At 46.2% G+C, this 19,193-nt stretch overlaps 1 protein-coding gene across 2 annotated transcripts in view; it reads right to left on the reverse strand.

Annotated features, from left to right (window-relative positions):
• Positions 1–278: 278 nt before the first annotated feature.
• Positions 279–19,193, reverse strand: part of LOC142585103 (uncharacterized) — a 34,947-nt gene continuing 16,032 nt past the window's right edge. The window contains exons 8-12 of one of the 2 annotated variants that reach the window (XM_075695618.1): positions 15,647–15,757; positions 9,489–9,599; positions 7,019–7,153; positions 4,556–4,750; positions 279–2,185 (exon numbers count right to left, since the gene is read on the reverse strand). In XM_075695618.1, coding sequence (XP_075551733.1) covers positions 1,832–2,185; positions 4,556–4,750; positions 7,019–7,153; positions 9,489–9,599; positions 15,647–15,757 — 906 coding nt within the window. In that variant the 3' untranslated portion in view covers positions 279–1,831. The remainder of the gene's footprint in view (positions 2,186–4,555; positions 4,751–7,018; positions 7,154–9,488; positions 9,600–15,646; positions 15,758–19,193) is intronic. The other variant, XM_075695619.1, reaches the window with a different exon arrangement.

Raw genomic sequence — 19,193 nt, forward strand, 5'->3', positions numbered from 1 at the left:
ATGTATAATATACAAGAATGACATGACAAAAAAAATTATGGGGTTTTGTGTACCAAAACTACTTTCCGATTATAAGGCACGCCGTAGTGGGAGACTCCGGGAATTTAGAGAATCTGGGTTTCTTTAACATGCACCTAAATCAAAGTACACGAGTGTTTTCGCATTTCGCCCCCATTGAAATGCGGCCGCCATGGCCGGGACACAATCCCGCGACCTCGTGCTTAGCAGCCTAAGCAACCACTAAGTAACCACAGCAGGTAATGACATGACACTAGCAATCCTGTTGAATAAAAAGCTTTATTCATTCATTCGTTACAAATGAAAATTGTAGGTAAAAATATGACATCCCAATATAAAACTCATTTGATATCAATTAGTCAGACGAGACTACGCACCAGAAAGAACCACATAGGGCTCTTCTGAGTTGAAGAGAACATCTCTTTCCGACACAGCATTAATACACGATTCCACATATAATTATTCATGGAAAAATTTCTTTAGTTGTAACGGTATTACGCAACGAATTCGGTGCAGAAGATCGTAAGGCTGCTCGAAATACAGAGTTCACTAGCCTGATACATGCAAGGATGCTTTCTTAAACATGAGCGCACAGAATTTGAGGATTCAACCACAGGGACACTTACAACCCCTGCATCGCTGCGCATTTGCATAAAATGGTAAGATAACGTATTCCTAATGGTTACACACTGGAAAGGCCGATTCTCCGTTTGCTGCTTCAAATTTAAACCACGTGCCGTCATGGATTGCAGTTATGCATATGAACTCATCTAAATTGAAACGAATGTACTTAACGTACAATTCCCACCGCGCGACTTTACAAGAAATTTGGTTGTAATCCTAGTAAGTGCGACACCCAGAAAGAGTTGACAAATATATTGCACTCTGAGCGATACTGATGTCTTCTAGTAAACAGTAAGCGCAAAACTAAAGGCTACATTTGTAGAGCATGTTTTCCAGAGAATAAACAAAAGTTTGTCCGTACGAAGCCAAGGTTGCCATCACAAACGAATAGCGACAGTACAGCATTTGGGATCCTGCTGCAGTTGCTTGTGTTGTTAAACAATGCGGGGACAATGAGTTAAAATAATCGGCAACCATTTTTTTGTAGGTCTGTCAATTTAAAAGGAAGAGAGAGTCAACAATGCAGATTAAAATGTGCTTTTCAGGTTAAAGCCTTTGAATTTTCACTGCAACGGTGTTCGCCCCAAAAGAAATGGTCGAAGAGAAAAGTCGTTAATCGTTCATCGTCTCCTATTTAACATCGCGAAAACAGTTATTCGGCAACTAAGGACCTTTTGAGACCTTCAATATATGTTCGCAAGAATATTAGATTGCCCATATTGTCTCGAGGAGAGCAAATACAAAGTTCCATTGGACTACTTGCCCCTCCACAGGGGTAATCTCCCGCTTGTCACGAAAAAAAAAAATGGCGATGCGTGCGGTCTGCAAAAACAAATCGTGACCTGCTGAGAGCTCACGTTTTCCAATGCTTATTTTTGTTAAATTTGCAGATATGTATTCGGAAGGCTCTAATCATGCGCGTTTTTTTTTAGTAAGCACCTCAGCGCTGGACTTAAATACACTTATCACCTATCTCAAACAAGTAGACGGGACAGAGAGAGAGAGAGAAATGAACTAACTTGCAACGGGGTTCTACACGTGGAGCGCCTTATCGCGCTTTCACAAAAATATTCGGCTAGGGTGTCCTTGGTCAGCTGCCAATCCAAGACGATGATAAGTAAATGCATGCACGAATGCTTTAACTACAGATCTGCGACATAGCACCTCAATTCGAGCAAGGGTCTGAGTGTCACTGTGGCTCTCTCTTGCCTCTCAGTTGTTCTAGAAACTCTAAAAAGGATTGCATATTTTCGGTCACGGGTATATCGGGCGGGCTGTCGCTTGGAAGCAGAAGCCTCTGCAGCACGTACAGGACTCGTTGGTAGGCTCTCGGGTACGCAAGGTCCATCATATAGTAGAGCGCCAGGCAGTATACCAGCACTCGCTCTACACGGACGTCGGTGAGCGAGATAACCCCTGTCGGGCTGCTGATATTAATCTCAAACTCGGAGGGCCACGCGATGATATTTGGCGAGCCGTCTCCGCCGGTCGCCCCGCCTTCTTTCTCTTGCATTGATTCTTCTCTTGGTTTCTCTTGATTCCTCTGCAAATAAATTGCGCAGCACAGCAGTTATCGGGCTCGTGGACTCGCGAGGCGGAGCTAATGAATAAAACGTGTTCAATGTTGTCGACTTTGTAGACGCAGTAAGTGCACTGCATACAGATGGAGAAGCTGACGATAATACCTCTTGTAGTATGAAGGAGTAATTTCCGCAAGGCAAGAAATATTGCCAGAAGTTCGGCATGAAAAACTGATGTGTAATCTGGTAGGCGTAGTGAAGAAGACCAATAGAGGGATGGTGAGTAGATACCCACGCCTGTTTTCTCTTCACACGAACAAGCATCAGTCGCTATTTGGTTTTGTGCCTGTAGATATAGCACAACCCACTACGGGGGATTGGCCATGAATCGGGCGGCAGTGGGTCGAAAAAGAATAAATACCTACTGAAAATGAGATAGTAAATGAATTCTAATCGCTAATAATAATTTTCATGCTACAGCGTCTTAAAATTAGAAGTTAATATTTTTGGTTTCTGGTTGTGGAAAATAAAACAGTAAAGTTTGCATGGAAGTCTACTTGTTTTCATTACAAAATTATATGTGGCATCACATACGTTCCTATTACACTTAGATTACTGTGGCAATTTCTGTTCTTTCTTCTTTTCTACTTTGACTGAGAGGTTACTTATCAAAATGTTTCATTAGTGCAATTCTTTTTATCTCACATTCCTCAATACGCATTTTATAACTGTTTCATTTAGTATGTCTGCCAGATGACCGACTTGTACTTTTGGCGCTTCTTGCATTTTTCCCCTTTTAGTGTAGTGGTTTCTCTTACGTTTCCTTTCACCGGTTAATCCTTGGCTTACCACGCTTTGTGGGTGCGTGCCATAAAGAATAATCATCGATCAGTTTATCATCATCAAGCGCTTTTATTTTGAACTCTAGGCCTCAAGGCAGGCTTAATTTTATCGGGCATGAACTTCACACAACTGCAGAATTAGTAAATGCCAAAAAAATGAAGTGGAAAGGTGAAACATGCAATTACAAACCACTATCACCGCTTGCCATCAGGTTGAGACCTTACTACTTGTTTCGCAAGATTCGCTCTCCATGCGATGTGAGAATGGGCCTTACTCGGGCAGAATCATGAAAACACCGTTCAAAGTTTAGAAAACTCATTTGATTACGAGCCCATTATCTGCAACTACAGTAACAATTCATGTTTTCTGCAGTGCAACGTTCTTACGGGCACGATGTCTATACTCCGCTGATATATGCTTCATAGAGGTTTTAACTGTTCATCAGTACCAACCAAGCCCATTTTCTTGTTTTAGTAAGCGTGTGGTATTTCAGTTTAGCTAGAGGATGCGTTATAATAGTTTTTTAACGCACATCGCCTGTCATAATTTCGACAGCAGTGAGATGGGCACCTGGGAAGCATTTCTGCCGTCGTCGTCACTGTGATGTTCCGTATAAAGTACAAGGGTGATAACACTGTAGCCGCGCGCCGTATGCTGTATGTGCGAATGAAAACGTGCGAGGGTGAGACGATAGTGGCGGCTCAACATCGCGCACACAAGGGAGGATGGCGTGGCGGAAGCGCGCCGTCTTCTGCTGCGCGCAAGGTACGGGGGTAGGAGAGGGAGGGGAAGCGTTTTACTCTGGCTGCTGCTGCCTATGGCGCGGCCTCCCACGTACCCTATATAGAAACTGATCTGCGATGAGTACAGTCTAGGTGCGCCGAGGGCGCATAGCTTCGTATGCGCTATGTTTTCGCCGCTTAGTTCGCATGGAAGTGTGAGGCAGCACAAAGGCAGGTTCGCTCGCTGCAGCTGCCGCGCTTCCGCACCCCGGCGTTTTGACAGAGACTTTCCGCAGTCACCGAGTGAGATGTGATCATGTTTGCTCGCGCGCGCGTGGCACATTGCTTGTTTAGTTAGTAAGGGAACGTTTGCAAGTTTATAGGGCCGATAAAACTGCTATCCTTAATTCGTACATGTGCCTATGAATTTGCTATCGCAATGGATTATTCGCCATTCGGACGAAACTGCGGCTCTTTATGTTCGCACTGAGATTATAAAGTGCAGATTTGCACGTAGCCTTGCAACAATTCATCGTAACACCGCTAAGCTTACCTTGCAAGCGTCGTCTAGGTTTCAAACAGTAACACTATAATGGAATAATAAACTACATCACATCGTACAGCGAGATGGAAGGTAGTAATTGATGTTCTGTTTTATGAAAATACAAAGTGTCTGCGTATGTGAAACGCATTCTAGTTGTTTTGAGGTCCCCGTGCCTTACAAAGGCAAACTAATTAGATATCCATGGTTTGGCGGAATCGAACAGCAGCTAGCTGTTTTCACGAAGTTCAGAGTTGCTAAGAACAACGGAAAGCTTGTTGACAAACCTCAGTGATTAGTTGAGGGTAATCACCCTCTTCCAAGAACCGACAGAACTCCAGAACTGTGAGCTGTCGCTGCGGGAACGTTGAGCTGATCTTTGGGAATAGGTAATTCTCCGAGAACGCTCTCACTGCATCAGCTATCTTCTCCTCCAAGACGCTGATTTCGGAGCCAAATCGAAGTTCAGCTTCCTTGCAGAGCTACAGAAGAAATGATCAGCGAAATGAAGTTAATGGTGTGGTGAACGTTACACGATGAACAGAGCAGACTGCCGCAAAAAAGACAGTGAATGTCGAACAATGATTAGCGTTTCTTTTTTGTTTATACGACATGAATTTCTATACTGATTTCGAGCGCTCTGCCAAATACGAGGTACTAAACGACAGGAACTACTCATTCGCTACGCATTGGCTAATAGATGGAACTGTGGTCACGATTTGCCTGACCGTGTTTGATGAAACTAGGGCCCAGAAGTGCACCGTTAACCAGCCAGTTTTTCAGAGTTGATAACATTGCTTTGGTCGAGTTGTCAATAGCACCATTCGTGGCGTATGCTTCTGCGGCTATAAACAACTGCTGCCGAACAGTGTAAGTGCAGGCATGCCTTACGCGCGAAAGAAAATAACCCCGATATTGTTAAAACATATGCTGCAAGGTCGTGCGAGACACGTGAACGTCAGCGATGCATGCCGAGTGCATGCGCGGAGTAACCACATGCGCCGATAACGGCAGCAGGCCGTGCCATCTAGCCATCATTCATTCCACTCCACCCACCCACCCACTAGTGGCCTGGGTGGGCCTCTAATTTAAGCGTGCTATTTTGTGCCGAGCCAGATGGAGCGCGTAAAAACCAGGGCATGTCGGGTGCGGAACACCGGATGGTGGTTTCCTCCGTACTAGCAGCGACTCAAAAGCAAGTGGCTCACCACGTGCACGCCAACAGGCTCCTGACGCTCACAAAGGAGCTCCTGGAAGGCTACAGCTTCAAAGTGCGTCAACTCGGACATAGCGTTCCTCAAATGTTTACTTGAGCTGTTCGAGAATAGCGTACCGCTGGGCGCGGCGGTATGGTAACATGTTCGCGATGATCTAGCAGCTAGGCAAGCCAACGTTCTTTGTTTTAGGTACCACTATTCACAAACCACCACTACCATCATCAGTCTATTTTATGTCCATGCAGGACAAAGGCCTCTCCCTGCGATCTCCAATTACCCCTGTCCTGCACCAACCGATTCCAAGTAGCACCCTCGAATTTCAGGATTTCATCGCCCCATCTAGTCTTCTGCCGTCCTCGAATGCGCTTCCCTTCTCTTGGTACCCATTCTGTAACCCTATAATGGTGCATCGGTAAAATGCACCGATTATACACCTTCCTTTCCAACGGTAATGGTAAGCTTTCAGTCAGGAGCTGACAATGTATGCCGTATGCGACCCAACCAATTTTTATTCTTCTATGAATTTCCTTCTCATGATCAGGGTTCCCTGTTATTAATTGACCTAGGTAAACGTACTCCTTCACACACTAGAGGCTGACTAGCGATCTTGAACTCTTTTTCCTTTGCCCAGTTATTTATCATTATCTTTGTCTTCTGCATATTGATCTTCAGCCCCACTCTTACACTCTGCCTGTTAAGGTCCTTAATCATTTGTTGGAACTCGTCCGCAGTGTTGCTGAATAGAACAATGTCATCGGCAAACCGAAGGTTGCCGAGATATTCGCCGTCGATCCTTACTCCTAAGCCTTCCCAGTTTAATAGCTTGAATATTTCTTCTAAGCACATTGAATATCATTGGAGAAATTGTGTTTCCTTGTCTGACTCCTTTCTTTATAGGTACCTTCCTACTTTTCTTGTGTAGAATTAAGGTGACTGTGGAATCTCTATAGTTATTTTCCAAGGTATTTACGTAAGCGGTCTGTACTCCTCGATTACGTATTGCCTTTACGACTGTTAGTATTTACTGAATCAAATGCCTTTTCGTAATCTATAAAAGTCATATAGAGAGGCTGAGTGTACTCTGCCGATTTCTCGATTGCCAGGTTAATGACACGGATGTGATCCATTGTAGAGTACCCCTTCCTACCTCTTCCCTTGGTTGGCTAAAGTGCAGTGTTGCCCTTATTCTATTTCAAATTATCTTTGTGAATATTCTATACAATACTGGGAGTAAGCCAATGGGCCTATAATTTTTTAATTCAAATTTCGAACGAAACTGGCTTATTGCGTCTTGTTAGTTATTGACCAGTTTGGTGGTACACTTCTGAAATAAACGCCGACAGTAACTTTCGAAGCATGTTGCTGGCTATGATGGAGACGAAGATTCAATTATACGTCAAAACGTAATTGGCAAAGGACTACAATAAAACAATTCATTCACTGAATCGCAAATGAAAAGGAATCATCGTCGTAAACAGGCTCTTATCAACACAATCTTGTTTCACCAGCTGCGCACTAATAGTATACACTTACGAGAGCTTCGTGGAAGAAAAACTTTGGCAGGGAGCCACAATAATATTTGAGCCGTTCTTCATAGGTGTTTTCGAGATGCTCTTTCATTCTTTCGATGTCCGACCGCGAGCTTTCGTCTATTGTAGACCACAGTTTCTGGAACGTATAAAAATAAACAATATTACTTTTTTTTTTATGAACTATACTGCAAGTTGGGCAAATCAGTAGAAGAGGGAGAAATGAGATGAGAAAGACAGGGAAGCTAAAAAGAAAAGAAGCTTCTGGTTGGCTACCCTACACATGGGGGAAGGGTCAGATAGTAAAGAAAGGCGGAAAGAGTAGAGAGAAAACACGCAAGAAAAAAAGATTGAGCGGTTGGGGACACCCTCGGAATATCGAAGTTTCCTAGTAGGCTACTCGAACGTAAACACTTCGATAGCGCCTTGACTTGATTTTGGTGTAGCATTGGGCACGGGGACACTCCGGCGCAGGCTGCCGCCAGTGCCTGCATGACGTAAATGCGGTTCACGTGATGGGGTGTCTGCATCACCGTATGCTTCTTTTTTTTTTTTTTTTGTCGTACTGTCACGAAATTTCGGTTGCTTTTGAGTAGTTGTAGGTACGCACATCTGTTCTTTATTTTAAGGCATTACGTACACGCTGTTCGAGAACACAGCGTTTCTTTGAGCTGATGTGGGCAGATATTGCTCTACGTACTATCGCAGAAATAGAAAGCAGAATAAATTTACGACTGATCGATTGATCTCCATGGCAAATATTAAAGCGCACATATACCGAAATAAAAAGTTACATTAGCAAGAGAAGCTGCCGAATACATTACGCGAGGCAAGTACGACTAATGCAGCTAGCCATGTATGCACGTGGCACAGCGACATATCTCGTAAATTGACAGCATTTAATTGGTTTAAACACGTGAACTTTTTAACCCCATTCAGGCTGCCGAAGTAATGTGGCCACTTTAGTTTCGCATAGACTAAGTCTCGTCGCTGCATTCTAAATGAATAACCCGACCAAAAGAATGAACAAATTTCAGTCTTGGCAGGATGTATTCCGTGATGAGCGTAATCCAAAGGATTTAGGAGGGTTCGGAACGAAATCTTGAGAGCGAAACTTGAGAGCGACTGCGAAAGATGAAAGAGCGAACGCGGAGCGGCAGATGAAAGACGCGAGCCGCGAACGGCGGGGACCAATGAGAGCGGCCCCTCCAGTGACGTGCGCGCGCGATATTGGTTTCATGAAACGTGAAATAAATCGTATTCATATGCGGTTTACACGACCGCTCGACGCGTACTGGTATCTGGTCTCAGCCGGACCGCTCGCTTCGTACTATCGTCTACTCGCGTCAGCTCTCGCTTGTTTGGTTTGTTTGCTTTGGTACCATTCGCGCTTGTTTCGATTGTCATGGTTGGAGATTGTTTTTTTAATCTGATTGTACGCGCGACGCAAATTGTGTAATACTTTCTGGAAGCCAAGCGGCACCTGCGATGGCACTGGAACATTCCGCGAGGAGTGTACAAAAGCCGACGCGCTTGATCCGCATATGCTGTTTTCGACGATTTCCGACTGTGCTACATGTCTCAAATTTTTTGCCTCAATATATTGCGAAATCAAAACACGCATACAGCGTCGCTCAAATTCGCATTAAGGATTATCTTATTCGTGCGTGAATTTTTCGCCTGATCTAATATGGCAGTGAGTAATATTCAGCGATAATGGGTAATGTTTACTAACCATCGAAATTTAAAAAAAAAAACATCGTAAATTGTGGGACAAGATCATCGTGGCGAATCGATGTCACGTGATCCCACTTTTGACGCAAAAGCGATGGCAGCGCGACGGCGCTGCTAGCAGCATTCCAGGATTGCCTGCTCCGCAAGCAGCCAATCGTGGAGACAGGCGCCAAAGCATACTTCGGCCAAAGCGGTCGCGAGTCCCTGCGTGTGCTAAAATGTTCATTAGTTCCTTTGCGGCTGCAGTCGTCACAACCCAGCGGTGTTCATCTAAAAAGGAGCGTCGGAAAATCTAGTTCAAGTCTAGACTGTTTTATTTTTACCCAAGAGCAATAAGAAAGGAAAGAATCAAGCAAGGACATAGCACAAAAAATATTTTGTTGAAGTTCGTAACTGCGAGTTGAATATTGGTAAGGCTTGTTTTATCTCTACCACGTGATGTTCACTTGACGGCCCTACAAGATGCCTGTACGTGTCTTGAACAATCTTAGGTAAGATGCGCAATCGCGTTCTTCCCAATTTAAATGCATGCGCTAGCGGCGAAATAAGTGTCTTGTGTCGGGCGCAGCGCTCTCACTTTTTCTTTGCTTGATGCCATCGTCTCTTTCACAACGCTGAAGACAAATACTTGCGCCTTGAACGCAAAGGAAACTGCTTGACGGGAATCAACAACTGGAAATATTCACAAACGCCCATTCATATGTGCATCGCCTGGAACGGAGGCCATTTACTTAACCAACCTGAAGCATGCGATACTCTGGGCTTTCGTCAGCGGAGCGAAGATTAACAGCGATCTTCTTTTTTTGAGAGTTCTTCCGGGTTTTCTTCACCGAGCGATTTCTTTCGACATTCTGCAACAAAAAGAAGAATTACTTGCACTTATTCACATTAAATGCTGGGGGTTCCGGTACTCCGGGTCGCTTGAGGCCGTCACTCAAAAATTTAGGCGCCCACTGGGCCAGCGGTACAATGTCATCGTTCGATCCACCTGCTGAATGACTCGCAATATTCAGTTTGATTTGCTCCAACTCTAAGAATTTCTTAGGCAAGCGATAATTTGGGACATTGTAGGGATATTTTAAAACACTTACGGTCTTAGCTGTAAGCGGAAGTTTTTGTTCGCCACTTGGAGTGCACTAAACTCGGCGCGTGCAGACGCCTAGCCCAGCGATTCTTTTTTCTTTCAAATCTAGAACTTTTATTTAAACTAGAACATTCATCTAAACTCGGTCACTCCAGGACCGTTCTCATATGAAACAACTCATCAGGTGCCCGTTTTTCTTGACGCACTCTCATCATTTTTGGCAAAAAAGTATATCAAGTCACGATCCTGAAGTAGCGGTTGATCCTTCCGGAAAGGGCTAACATATCGGCGAGGGTGATTGACCGTACATATATAACCGGATACGAATCATGATTGCAGATGAGGTGTCTCCCCTCCCCTTAAAAGAAATAGAAGCGTGACTCATTCTACAAATAATCCTTTAGCTCTTAGAAACAGCCCATTCAGAAATATCACTACAGCAAAAATCTCGAAGTGTGTCGAGGAATAAGCCAGCTCAGCGCACAAGCGGGTAGTTTGGGAGAGAGATTACGATTTCACTGGCCTTGCGCACAGAGTACCGCCTCGCCATCAATCGCCCCTCCCCCACCAGTTTCTTTAGGCGTATACGCGTGAGCCGTTGGGATGTGCAAGCAAAACCTCACCGTACTGATTGATCCCTTCACGGACCCATCACTGGCACCCGGCACAAAAAAAAAAAGAAAGATAAGAGCGCCCACGGCAGCAGGTCCAGTGCTTTTAGTGGCAAGGAAGGGTCAGAGAAATCGAAAGCAGCAATCATGCACACAAAGCCTAAGACAGAAGAGGGGGACCACAAGACGAGGCGATTCGATAACTATGATTACAACGAAGGCACCAAATAATACAACATCCGTTGTTTTATTTGGCGCCTTCGTTATAATCCTACATAACCAACTCGCCCACCAGCACGTGCTCAGTAATTCGATAACGCACCGTATACATCTACCTTCTTGCTCGGACACTTGCGGCGACGTTCTTTACTCGTAGCGCGTGCTTTAGCCCGCAAGGAGGATGGTGTTTATCGACATCCTCTTTGTAACGGGTGGGCACAAATAATTCCTTAGCCTGCCTAATTTAATTAGGTTATACTACATCCATCGATATCTAGCCTTTCGCCTATCTTTCTCGATCTTGCGGATTTAAAACCTCTCACTGTACTGCAGCATCACCTACAATTGCAATTAATCCGGTTCTATCAAGCTCTTCCCTGCATTTCTTCCACTAATACTCTATTTGCCTCTTATTTCGATTGCTGACCAATTTTTCCTTTCGTATTCTTTGAAACCCAATTATACTGGAAGGCGGACATGTCCTATGGGTCTCGCTGGGTCAATATTTGGGCATTCCATTACGGTACGCCGAGTCGTTTCCGAACTTCTATTTATCATTTTTTTTTCAGCGTAGACATGCCTCACACTGTGGCGCATATTTCCTCCACTATGTTCTTTCTTATCCTCAGGCAGCCAATCCGAGCCTAAAATATTAAGACGCGCCCCTTTGCGTTATCACAGTTATCCTGATTTCTTGCCGTTTTTGTAAATCTACGTAGTCTATTTCCTTCCTTTGCATCCAATTTACCACCTCTGTTTCTCTCTTTACTGATCGTCTATTTACACTTTCAGTTACCCTGCATGAATTTGGTTGCCAGCTTTCATGCCTTATTACTTCATTGCGTGTCCACGCTTTTTAAGTACAGATACTTGTGTATTTTAGCCGGCCTTTTGTTTTCAGTTACATTCCATGGTTTTTCTTCAAAACTAATTTTGTTTTGTGCTTCTCACTCCAAAAGAAGCCCAAACCATGTCACCTTGGACATTTGCGACTTTACCGTGAGATCCCAAAGGCAGTCGGCCCACCGCCTTCGGGTTTATCTCCAACCTTGACAAGATTTTCGCAGTGTCTGCGTGTAGAAAAAGATCCCGAAGATAGTTCAATGCCGGGCCGGCTCGCGGCGCAGGTGCAGTTCGCCATTAAGGGGACCACATACACAGTTTCCCTGGTCATTCTTCACAGAGTGGAAGGGCACTGAGTTTTTTTTATTTATTGCAGATAATTCAATTATCGAACGTTAGCATTGGAATCGCTACACTTTTCCATATTACTGGAAGGCCTAGATTCATCTATTCATTGTAATTTATAGTCACAAATTTGTAAATCATTGTCATTTTCCGCTAGAAGCACTGTATCATCCGCATACATCAGCCCAGGCGTCTTCTCTTGCATCCTCGGTCCATTACAGGTGTAAGGTAGATCAAAACCTAATTTGCTGCTTTCCAGTCGTCTACCTATGCCCTTAACATAATGAACAATGGAGGCAGGACACCCTTGCGTCAGTCATCCGTGAGCTTCCACAAATTTATTGCCTTTCCGGCCTTCCCACACGACTTATATTCGGTTGTTTATATATCTCTCTAAACAGCTGCACAAACTCGTCGTCTGTGACCTCGTGCTCGAGAACATTCCATAGGAATTCCCTATCTACATTGTGTAAGCTCGCGTAATACCTATAGATGCTATCCCCAAAGGTCTATTTTGAGCTATTGAAGTCTATGCATTGCGTTAGTACAAATATACACTCTCAGCGTCTGCTTGGTCTGAACCCAATAAGTAGTTCCCGCAGTACATCGTTTTTCTCCACCCCCACTTCGAGAGCTTTGATTTTGTGGCTGGTATTGTCACTATGTATCGCTGATGTTACTGTACCTGGCCTGCACGAGATCGACTTAACCTTATCACCTTTGCCTTTGTAGACAAAGTTCGTGCTGCTTTCACGTCACTCAACAGGAATTTTCTTCATTTCAATCAATTGCTCCATGGCATTAGTAAACAGTGCTTTGCTTTTGTAGCCAGCTGCTTGATTAGCTATAGTGGGATTTTATCAGGTCTGCAGCCGTGTTATTAAAGCCATTTCTTTTATCTTTTTTTCCCAGTAAGAACTTTTGACGGTGAATTTTGATCTCAAGCTTCTGCGTTGCTGGATCTAATCGAGTGTAAACTATATACGCTCTTTTTTTTTTTTGCAAGTCATCCCTAATAACATCTGATGCACTGGAGCGCGTCGTCGCATTCGAAGACCTTACCGTCTAGATCCCTGACAGCCGTTTCCGAATATTAAGTTGGAACTACAAGTGCTCTTACATGGTTGCAGAACAGCCTTGGAGCACTTTTGTCTTTCTTGCGAATGTCATGCACCGAAAATTCACTTGATCTTTTTTTGTCGCACGAGGTCGCTCTTTACCGTTTCCTTTTCCCAGCACCTGTTCCATATAGGCAGTACCTATGCTACATGTAATTCCAACTTGATGGCTTTCCGATGATCCCTAGATGCCTGCTGACGTTCCTCTATATAGCCTGTTTTATTTCCTTGTTCCACCACTTACGCACTTCTCTTCCCACTCTAACAATTCCTGCTTCATGTCGTCTACGAGTTCCTTGTAATCCCAGACTTCTGTGGGAATTGCCACCATCTGTGCAATGTATTGTGCTATTGCTGCTACTAGCTTACGTTTAGTTTTCAGTGTTCTGCTGATATTTCTTGCTCTTTTGCATAGGTGCCTTCCCCAGAAGTCAAGGTCACGCATTTATGGTATGTGTTCCTGTTCACGTGTCGTGGTTCGGTCTAGACGTTCGTAAGCCGGTTCCGGGACGAAGGCGCAGTCGATACATGACTGGGTATTTCCGCATTGCCACGTTACCTGTCCATGGTATTTCTTCTCCCTGTCAACGACTACAAGGTTCTGTTTCACGCATAGATACAGCACTATAGAACCACTGCGATAGGTAAATATGAATAGATCTTCGATGTGTGCAGTGCGCCCTCATATCACTTAATATCACCTGGCCCGATTTTGCGAATTCAAAATTATCATTTCCGATAGTCATCCAACTCTATTTCGATCGCTGCTATCACTACCTGCCCATAGGCAAGCTACTCCCAGGCACGTCATTTGGAGCTCTGCACTTCGCGCCTGTTCCTACGGTGAGCGTCGGCGTAACGACGAACGAACGAGCACAGCGAAAGACAAGAGCGAACGCGGCAAGCAGCGTGGGGTGAAAAATACGGAGAGAGCAAAGATGCGCGAGGAGGAAAGCGGAGCAGGTTATGGCGAAAGCGCGAGAAGAAAAGCGTACTGCGGCGACGATGGCTATGACAAGGCGGCGCCAGAGCAGCACGCGTCGTCTGAGAGGTATGTCGGCGGCGGCTTCCGAGAATCGGGCCCACGCGTCAGTCACACGTTGCCTTTCGCGATCTCCCGATTAGCGAGGCAGTCGCGGCACACTTTGCTCGGTTTGCAACGTGCCACACTCGACCGATCTGATTGTCCACGCCACCCAATATATTGCGAGAAGAAAACACGTGTAGAGCTGCGCTCAAATTTCGCCTTAGGGAGTATCGTATAATCACCGGCGAATTTTTTCTCTTCCCATGCGGTGATAATTCATAAGTGCTCCTTGCATTTCTCTTTTGCCCGTTGAGCAAAACGAGAACAAGGTTCCTGCAGCATATTTTTTCTCGTGTATTATCTCGCTGTTTCTTCTATTGCGAGTAGCACTCATTCGCACCGACATAGGTTGTCAATTCACTCGGTCATTTTGGTGTTGAAGTTTCTTGATTAACTTGTGTAACGTAAACTAGGTATATAAGTTTGCGCCCAACTGTAAAATAACGCATATTTAAGACAGACACTGATGCCTTGAATTCTGCGTTCTACGAGCCAAAACCCCGATTTGATTATGGAGTACACTGTAGCGGTGAACTCCGTATTAAGTTTGACCGCCAAGGGATCTTTAACGTACCCCCAATGCACGGGACGGTGGCGTTTTTTTTTTTTGCATTTAGCCCCCAATGAAATGCGGCAGCCGCATTTGGTCCCCTCGTGCTTGGCAGCGCAACACCACAACCGCTACGCCACCGGGCCGGGCCAGATACTGATGCCAAAACGTCTGGCACTGACTGCTCCAGTGCGCCTGGTTTTATAACACGCTTCACGCGCGCAAATAGTTGCACGTTCTTGACGCAGACATCTTACTACAAATTTAGAAAGAGGGAACGCTGGTGGCTAATATCTTGGGGGAGGTGCCACAAACATGGCTTAAATAAATACGATAATCACGAGAGGTACACGGGTTTGCCAAAACTTAGTCATTTTGGCTTCAAACGACTTCGCAAGTTAATCACTTTGAACGAAACAAAAATGCGTTTGAAGAGCAAGAACTCGCAATGATAATGCATGCGCGCATAGACCCATTGGCTTATGTCTTGAAAACTTTTTGAAAGATAAAAAGTTGAAAAATGTGCCCATAAGGCAGTCTAAGGCCCAAGGCAGAAAGATTTATACTATACAAATCGCAACTAAACAATCGCAGCGCCAAACTTCCCGGTAATAATATTCTAAGAAACATTAAGGATAATTGCTGCTAACGTTTCCGATCATTCCGGTAATTCCAGGGGCTCTCCGCATAAATATTAGGGAATCAATATGTATTCCATACAAATTCCGACCGTTTCGCATAATCGTACGGAAAACATGGAGGTATTGGAGTGCTTACGCTAACCTTTCAGTACAGCGTTACAGCAATCAGTCAATTGCGCGCAAAAAGGACAGAACGTGGCTGAAGTGGAATTCAACAAGTGGTGCGTCGTTGGCCTTTCGTTGATTTGCGTCATCGTTCTCTTGCACATTGTTTATATCGAGCCCTTTTTTTCACCTACGACTGAAAGAACTGCTTCGCGGCAATGTCAAATAGAAACGCAGTCAAACGCCCATTCTTTACCCCTCACCACGAAATGAAAGGCGATACGTTTAAACCAACCTGAAACTTGTCGTCTTTGCTTGTGTTCCCGGAGCTACGTCTCGCAGGCGTAGTGTTCTTTTTTTCCGAGTCCTTCTGTGTTCTTTCTACAGGAGGAATTTCTCCAATATCCTGCAAGACGAATAAAAATCAGCGACGATTAGAGATTTTAAATGCTGGATGATCCAGGATCATGTATCTACCTTCTGACGAGCATTCAAAACGGCAAGTGCCCTGTTGCAAACTAAGACGGTGCGCCGAGCACGAGCGGCAGCCACTGTTTGCGCAGTTGCTCGCAAGGCGACGAACGAGTCGGACGTCCGGGTCGGGGCCGAATTCCCGTCGTTGTTTAGCTACATTTAAAGCGGTGTCGTTTCAAGTGGCGGCCCCTGCCGCGTCGCTCTCCCGCGTTGCCCTGCCAAAGCTGCACATCCCGAGCTTTTCTAGGGAGCGGCGCGACTGGCGGGTCTTTTGAGACCAGTATCCAGGCACGCATCCTGGGCAATGACTCGCTATCGAGAGAGAGAGAGAGAGAGAGAAAGAAACGTTTATTGTACGAAACAGTGTCCCGAGCGAGGACGGGGATCACCCTAAGGTGGGAAGGCTCCTTAGTCCAGGAACCCTCTGGCTTCGACTGCCCTCTTGGCCCTGGCGACGAGTTGTCGTTGGTCTTCCAGGTCCCCGAGGGTTAGCTTGGCCTCCCACGTTTCGAATAGGTCGTTTGATTCTATTGCTCGTTTTGCGTGCGTCTCTAGTTGCATTTCGCTGCCTTCCTGCCACGGGCATTCCAGGAACAAGTGTGCCAGAGCGTCGGGTACGTTGCAGAGTGCGAAGAGGTATCCGTAGAGCGTCGGGTAGAGGCGATGCATTATCATTCCGTGCGTGTACGTATTACTTTGCAGGCGTCTGAGGATCAGGCTTTCTTCTCTGTCGAGTTTAGGGTGCGGTGGAGGGTACACTCGACGCTCGAGCCTGTAATGTTGCAATATGGCCGAATAGTTGGTGGGTACGGCCTCCGTCTCTTCTGTCGCGGGTCCGAGAGCGTGTGGGGAGAGGGGAGCCCGGCTGACGTGCTCGCGGGCAGCGGCGTGGGCCGCTTCGTTCCCCTGTAGTCCCTCGTGTCCGGGTACCCACGTTACGGAGGTGTACGGGAGCCGAGTGCCTCGTCGTTTTAGTATCTTGAGTGCATCGGCCGAGATGCGGCCCCTCAAGAAGTTTCTGCAGGCGGCCTGAGAGTCAGTGAATATAACCACTGAGTCTGTGCATGTAGTGGTGGCGAGGGCGATGGCCGCTTCTTCAGCCGTTTCCGGGTTGCATGCCTTGATGGTTGCCGATGCTAGCTCGGAGCCTTGGTAGTCTACCACGCTGAGAGCGTACGCGTTTCGATGCGGATACTTGGCTGCGTCGGTGTAGCGGGCATTCGGGTCATGCTTGAAACTTCGTTGAATGGCGTTGGCTCTAGCCTGTCTTCTACTCTTGTGATATATGGGATGCATGTTGTGCGGGACACGTGCGATGCAAATGCACTCTCGAACGTCCGGTGGTATTCGCTCTTTCTTGTCCGTGTCTGCGACATACGTCTCGCTGTAGTTCAGGTGTCGCAGTACTGATCTCCCTGTGGGCGTGAGCTTGAGGCGTTCTAGCTGGCTGTTCTTGTGCGCTTTGGCGAGCTCTTGCCACGTGTTGTGGACGCCCATCTTAAGGAGATGTGATGTAGAGGCCATGGCGGGTAGTCCCAGGGCGACTTTGATTGCCTTCCTTATCATGATGTTGAGCTTTTCTATTTCACCGTTCTTTAAAGCCAGGTACGGCGTGCCGTATGTGATGTGACTGGTGAGCAGTGCTTGTATTATGCTTAGAGTGTCTTGCTCCTTGAGCCCGCTTTTTTGGTTTGAGATCCTCTTGACAAGGTGCGTGAGTTGCGAAAGGGTGCGTTCTAGTCTCGGTAGGCTTGCAGCTCCCGATCCGTCTTTGTGGATGTGGAGTCCAAGTATTCGTATGGTGTCGACTTTCGGGATTGTTGTCCCGTTGAGTGTGATGGTAGGGTCGGGCTCTTCGTAGTTGGGTGGTCGGCCTCTCGTTCTTGCTTTCAGGACGAGGTGCTCAGACTTCTCTGGGGCGCAGCGGAGACCGCAGTCGCGGAGATAGCTTTCGATGGTGTCGACGGCTTCTTGTAAGCTACTTTCTTGCCTTCCAACGTTCGTAGCTCTGGTCCAGAGCGTGACGTCATCAGCATACATCGCGTGACGCAGATCTGGTATGGTCTCGAGGAGTGGGGGTAGCTTGATCATAGCTACGTTAAAGAGTAGCGGTGAAATGACCGACCCCTGCGGGGTGCCTCTGTTTGGAAGTAGGAAGCTTTCACTGCGGATGTTGCAGATTCCGACTGTTGCCGTGCGGTCCATCAGAAAGTTTCTGACGTATGCGTAGGTCCTAGCGCCGCAGCCGGTGTCTTAGAGATTGGTGAGGATGGCGTCGTGGCTAACGTTATCAAAGGCTCCCTTGACGTCTACTGCCACTATGGAGTATTTGCTTCGATTGTTTAAGTGATCTAGAAGGCCTTCCTTTAGTTGTAAGAGAACGTCCTGCGTTGAGAGGTGCTGCCTGAAGCCGAACATGGTGTCTGGTAGGTGACCGTTGTCTTCCAGGTACTGGGTAATGCGATCGTGAGCCATATGTTCGAAAAGCTTTCCCGCGCACGAGGTGAGGGAAATTGGGCGTAGGTTCTCCAAGCTGAGAGGTTTGTTGGGCTTGGGGATCATGGTAATGTCCGAGTGTTTCCACACAGCAGGCAGTTCTCCTTTCTCCCAGCACTCATTGTAGTAACGGAGGAGAGCCTCGGTGGCCTGCGGCGGTAGGTTGCGTAGGTGTTTGTTAATGATCCGGTCTTTACCAGGGCTAGTATTTCTAGTCAGCTTGGATAGGGCTACGTGGATTTCGGCCTGCGTGAAGGGTCGGTCGAGTTCTGTATTCGGTTTTCCAGAGTATTCTTTGCTGCGAGTTGACGCGGTAGAGGGTGCGTCTCCGCATAGTTTCTTTTGTAGTTCTCGCAGGAGGTGTCGAAGATAGACGAATCTAAATGTCCACTGACGTACCTGTCCTGGTCAGCAAAGGCGGCGATTCAGGGCGTCCGCCTCGCTGAGGCAAACTACGAACGCGACTGGCCGCTGTAGGCACTTTGCGCGTACTCGCGGGCTTCTTTCACGCTCGAAAATGAAAACGCTTATGTAGCATGTATCCACCAACAGAAAGCTGTAGCGGGGGTCTCGCGTTGCTATACAATTTTCTCATTGACGCGTTTCATCCAATTGTAATATTTGAGAAGTTGCTTAACTATTTACCACTCATTATGTAATCAGGCGAAATGCAGCAAATAATATGCATATTACCCGAGCGACGGCAAACAACATTACCTTGGTTCTATCGAGCAACGTAGCATTCGCGTATTTTTAAATCTTAGTAGATAGTAGTTTGGACACCTTGCATATGCTTGCGCAATCTGTCAGTAAGACAGCGCCCCGTTACCCGATGTAATATTTGCCACAAGGTATGGACCCTGCACACCAAT

The sequence above is a fragment of the Dermacentor variabilis genome, chromosome 6, assembly GCF_050947875.1.
Source record: "Dermacentor variabilis isolate Ectoservices chromosome 6, ASM5094787v1, whole genome shotgun sequence".
NCBI lineage: Eukaryota > Metazoa > Arthropoda > Arachnida > Ixodida > Ixodidae > Dermacentor > Dermacentor variabilis.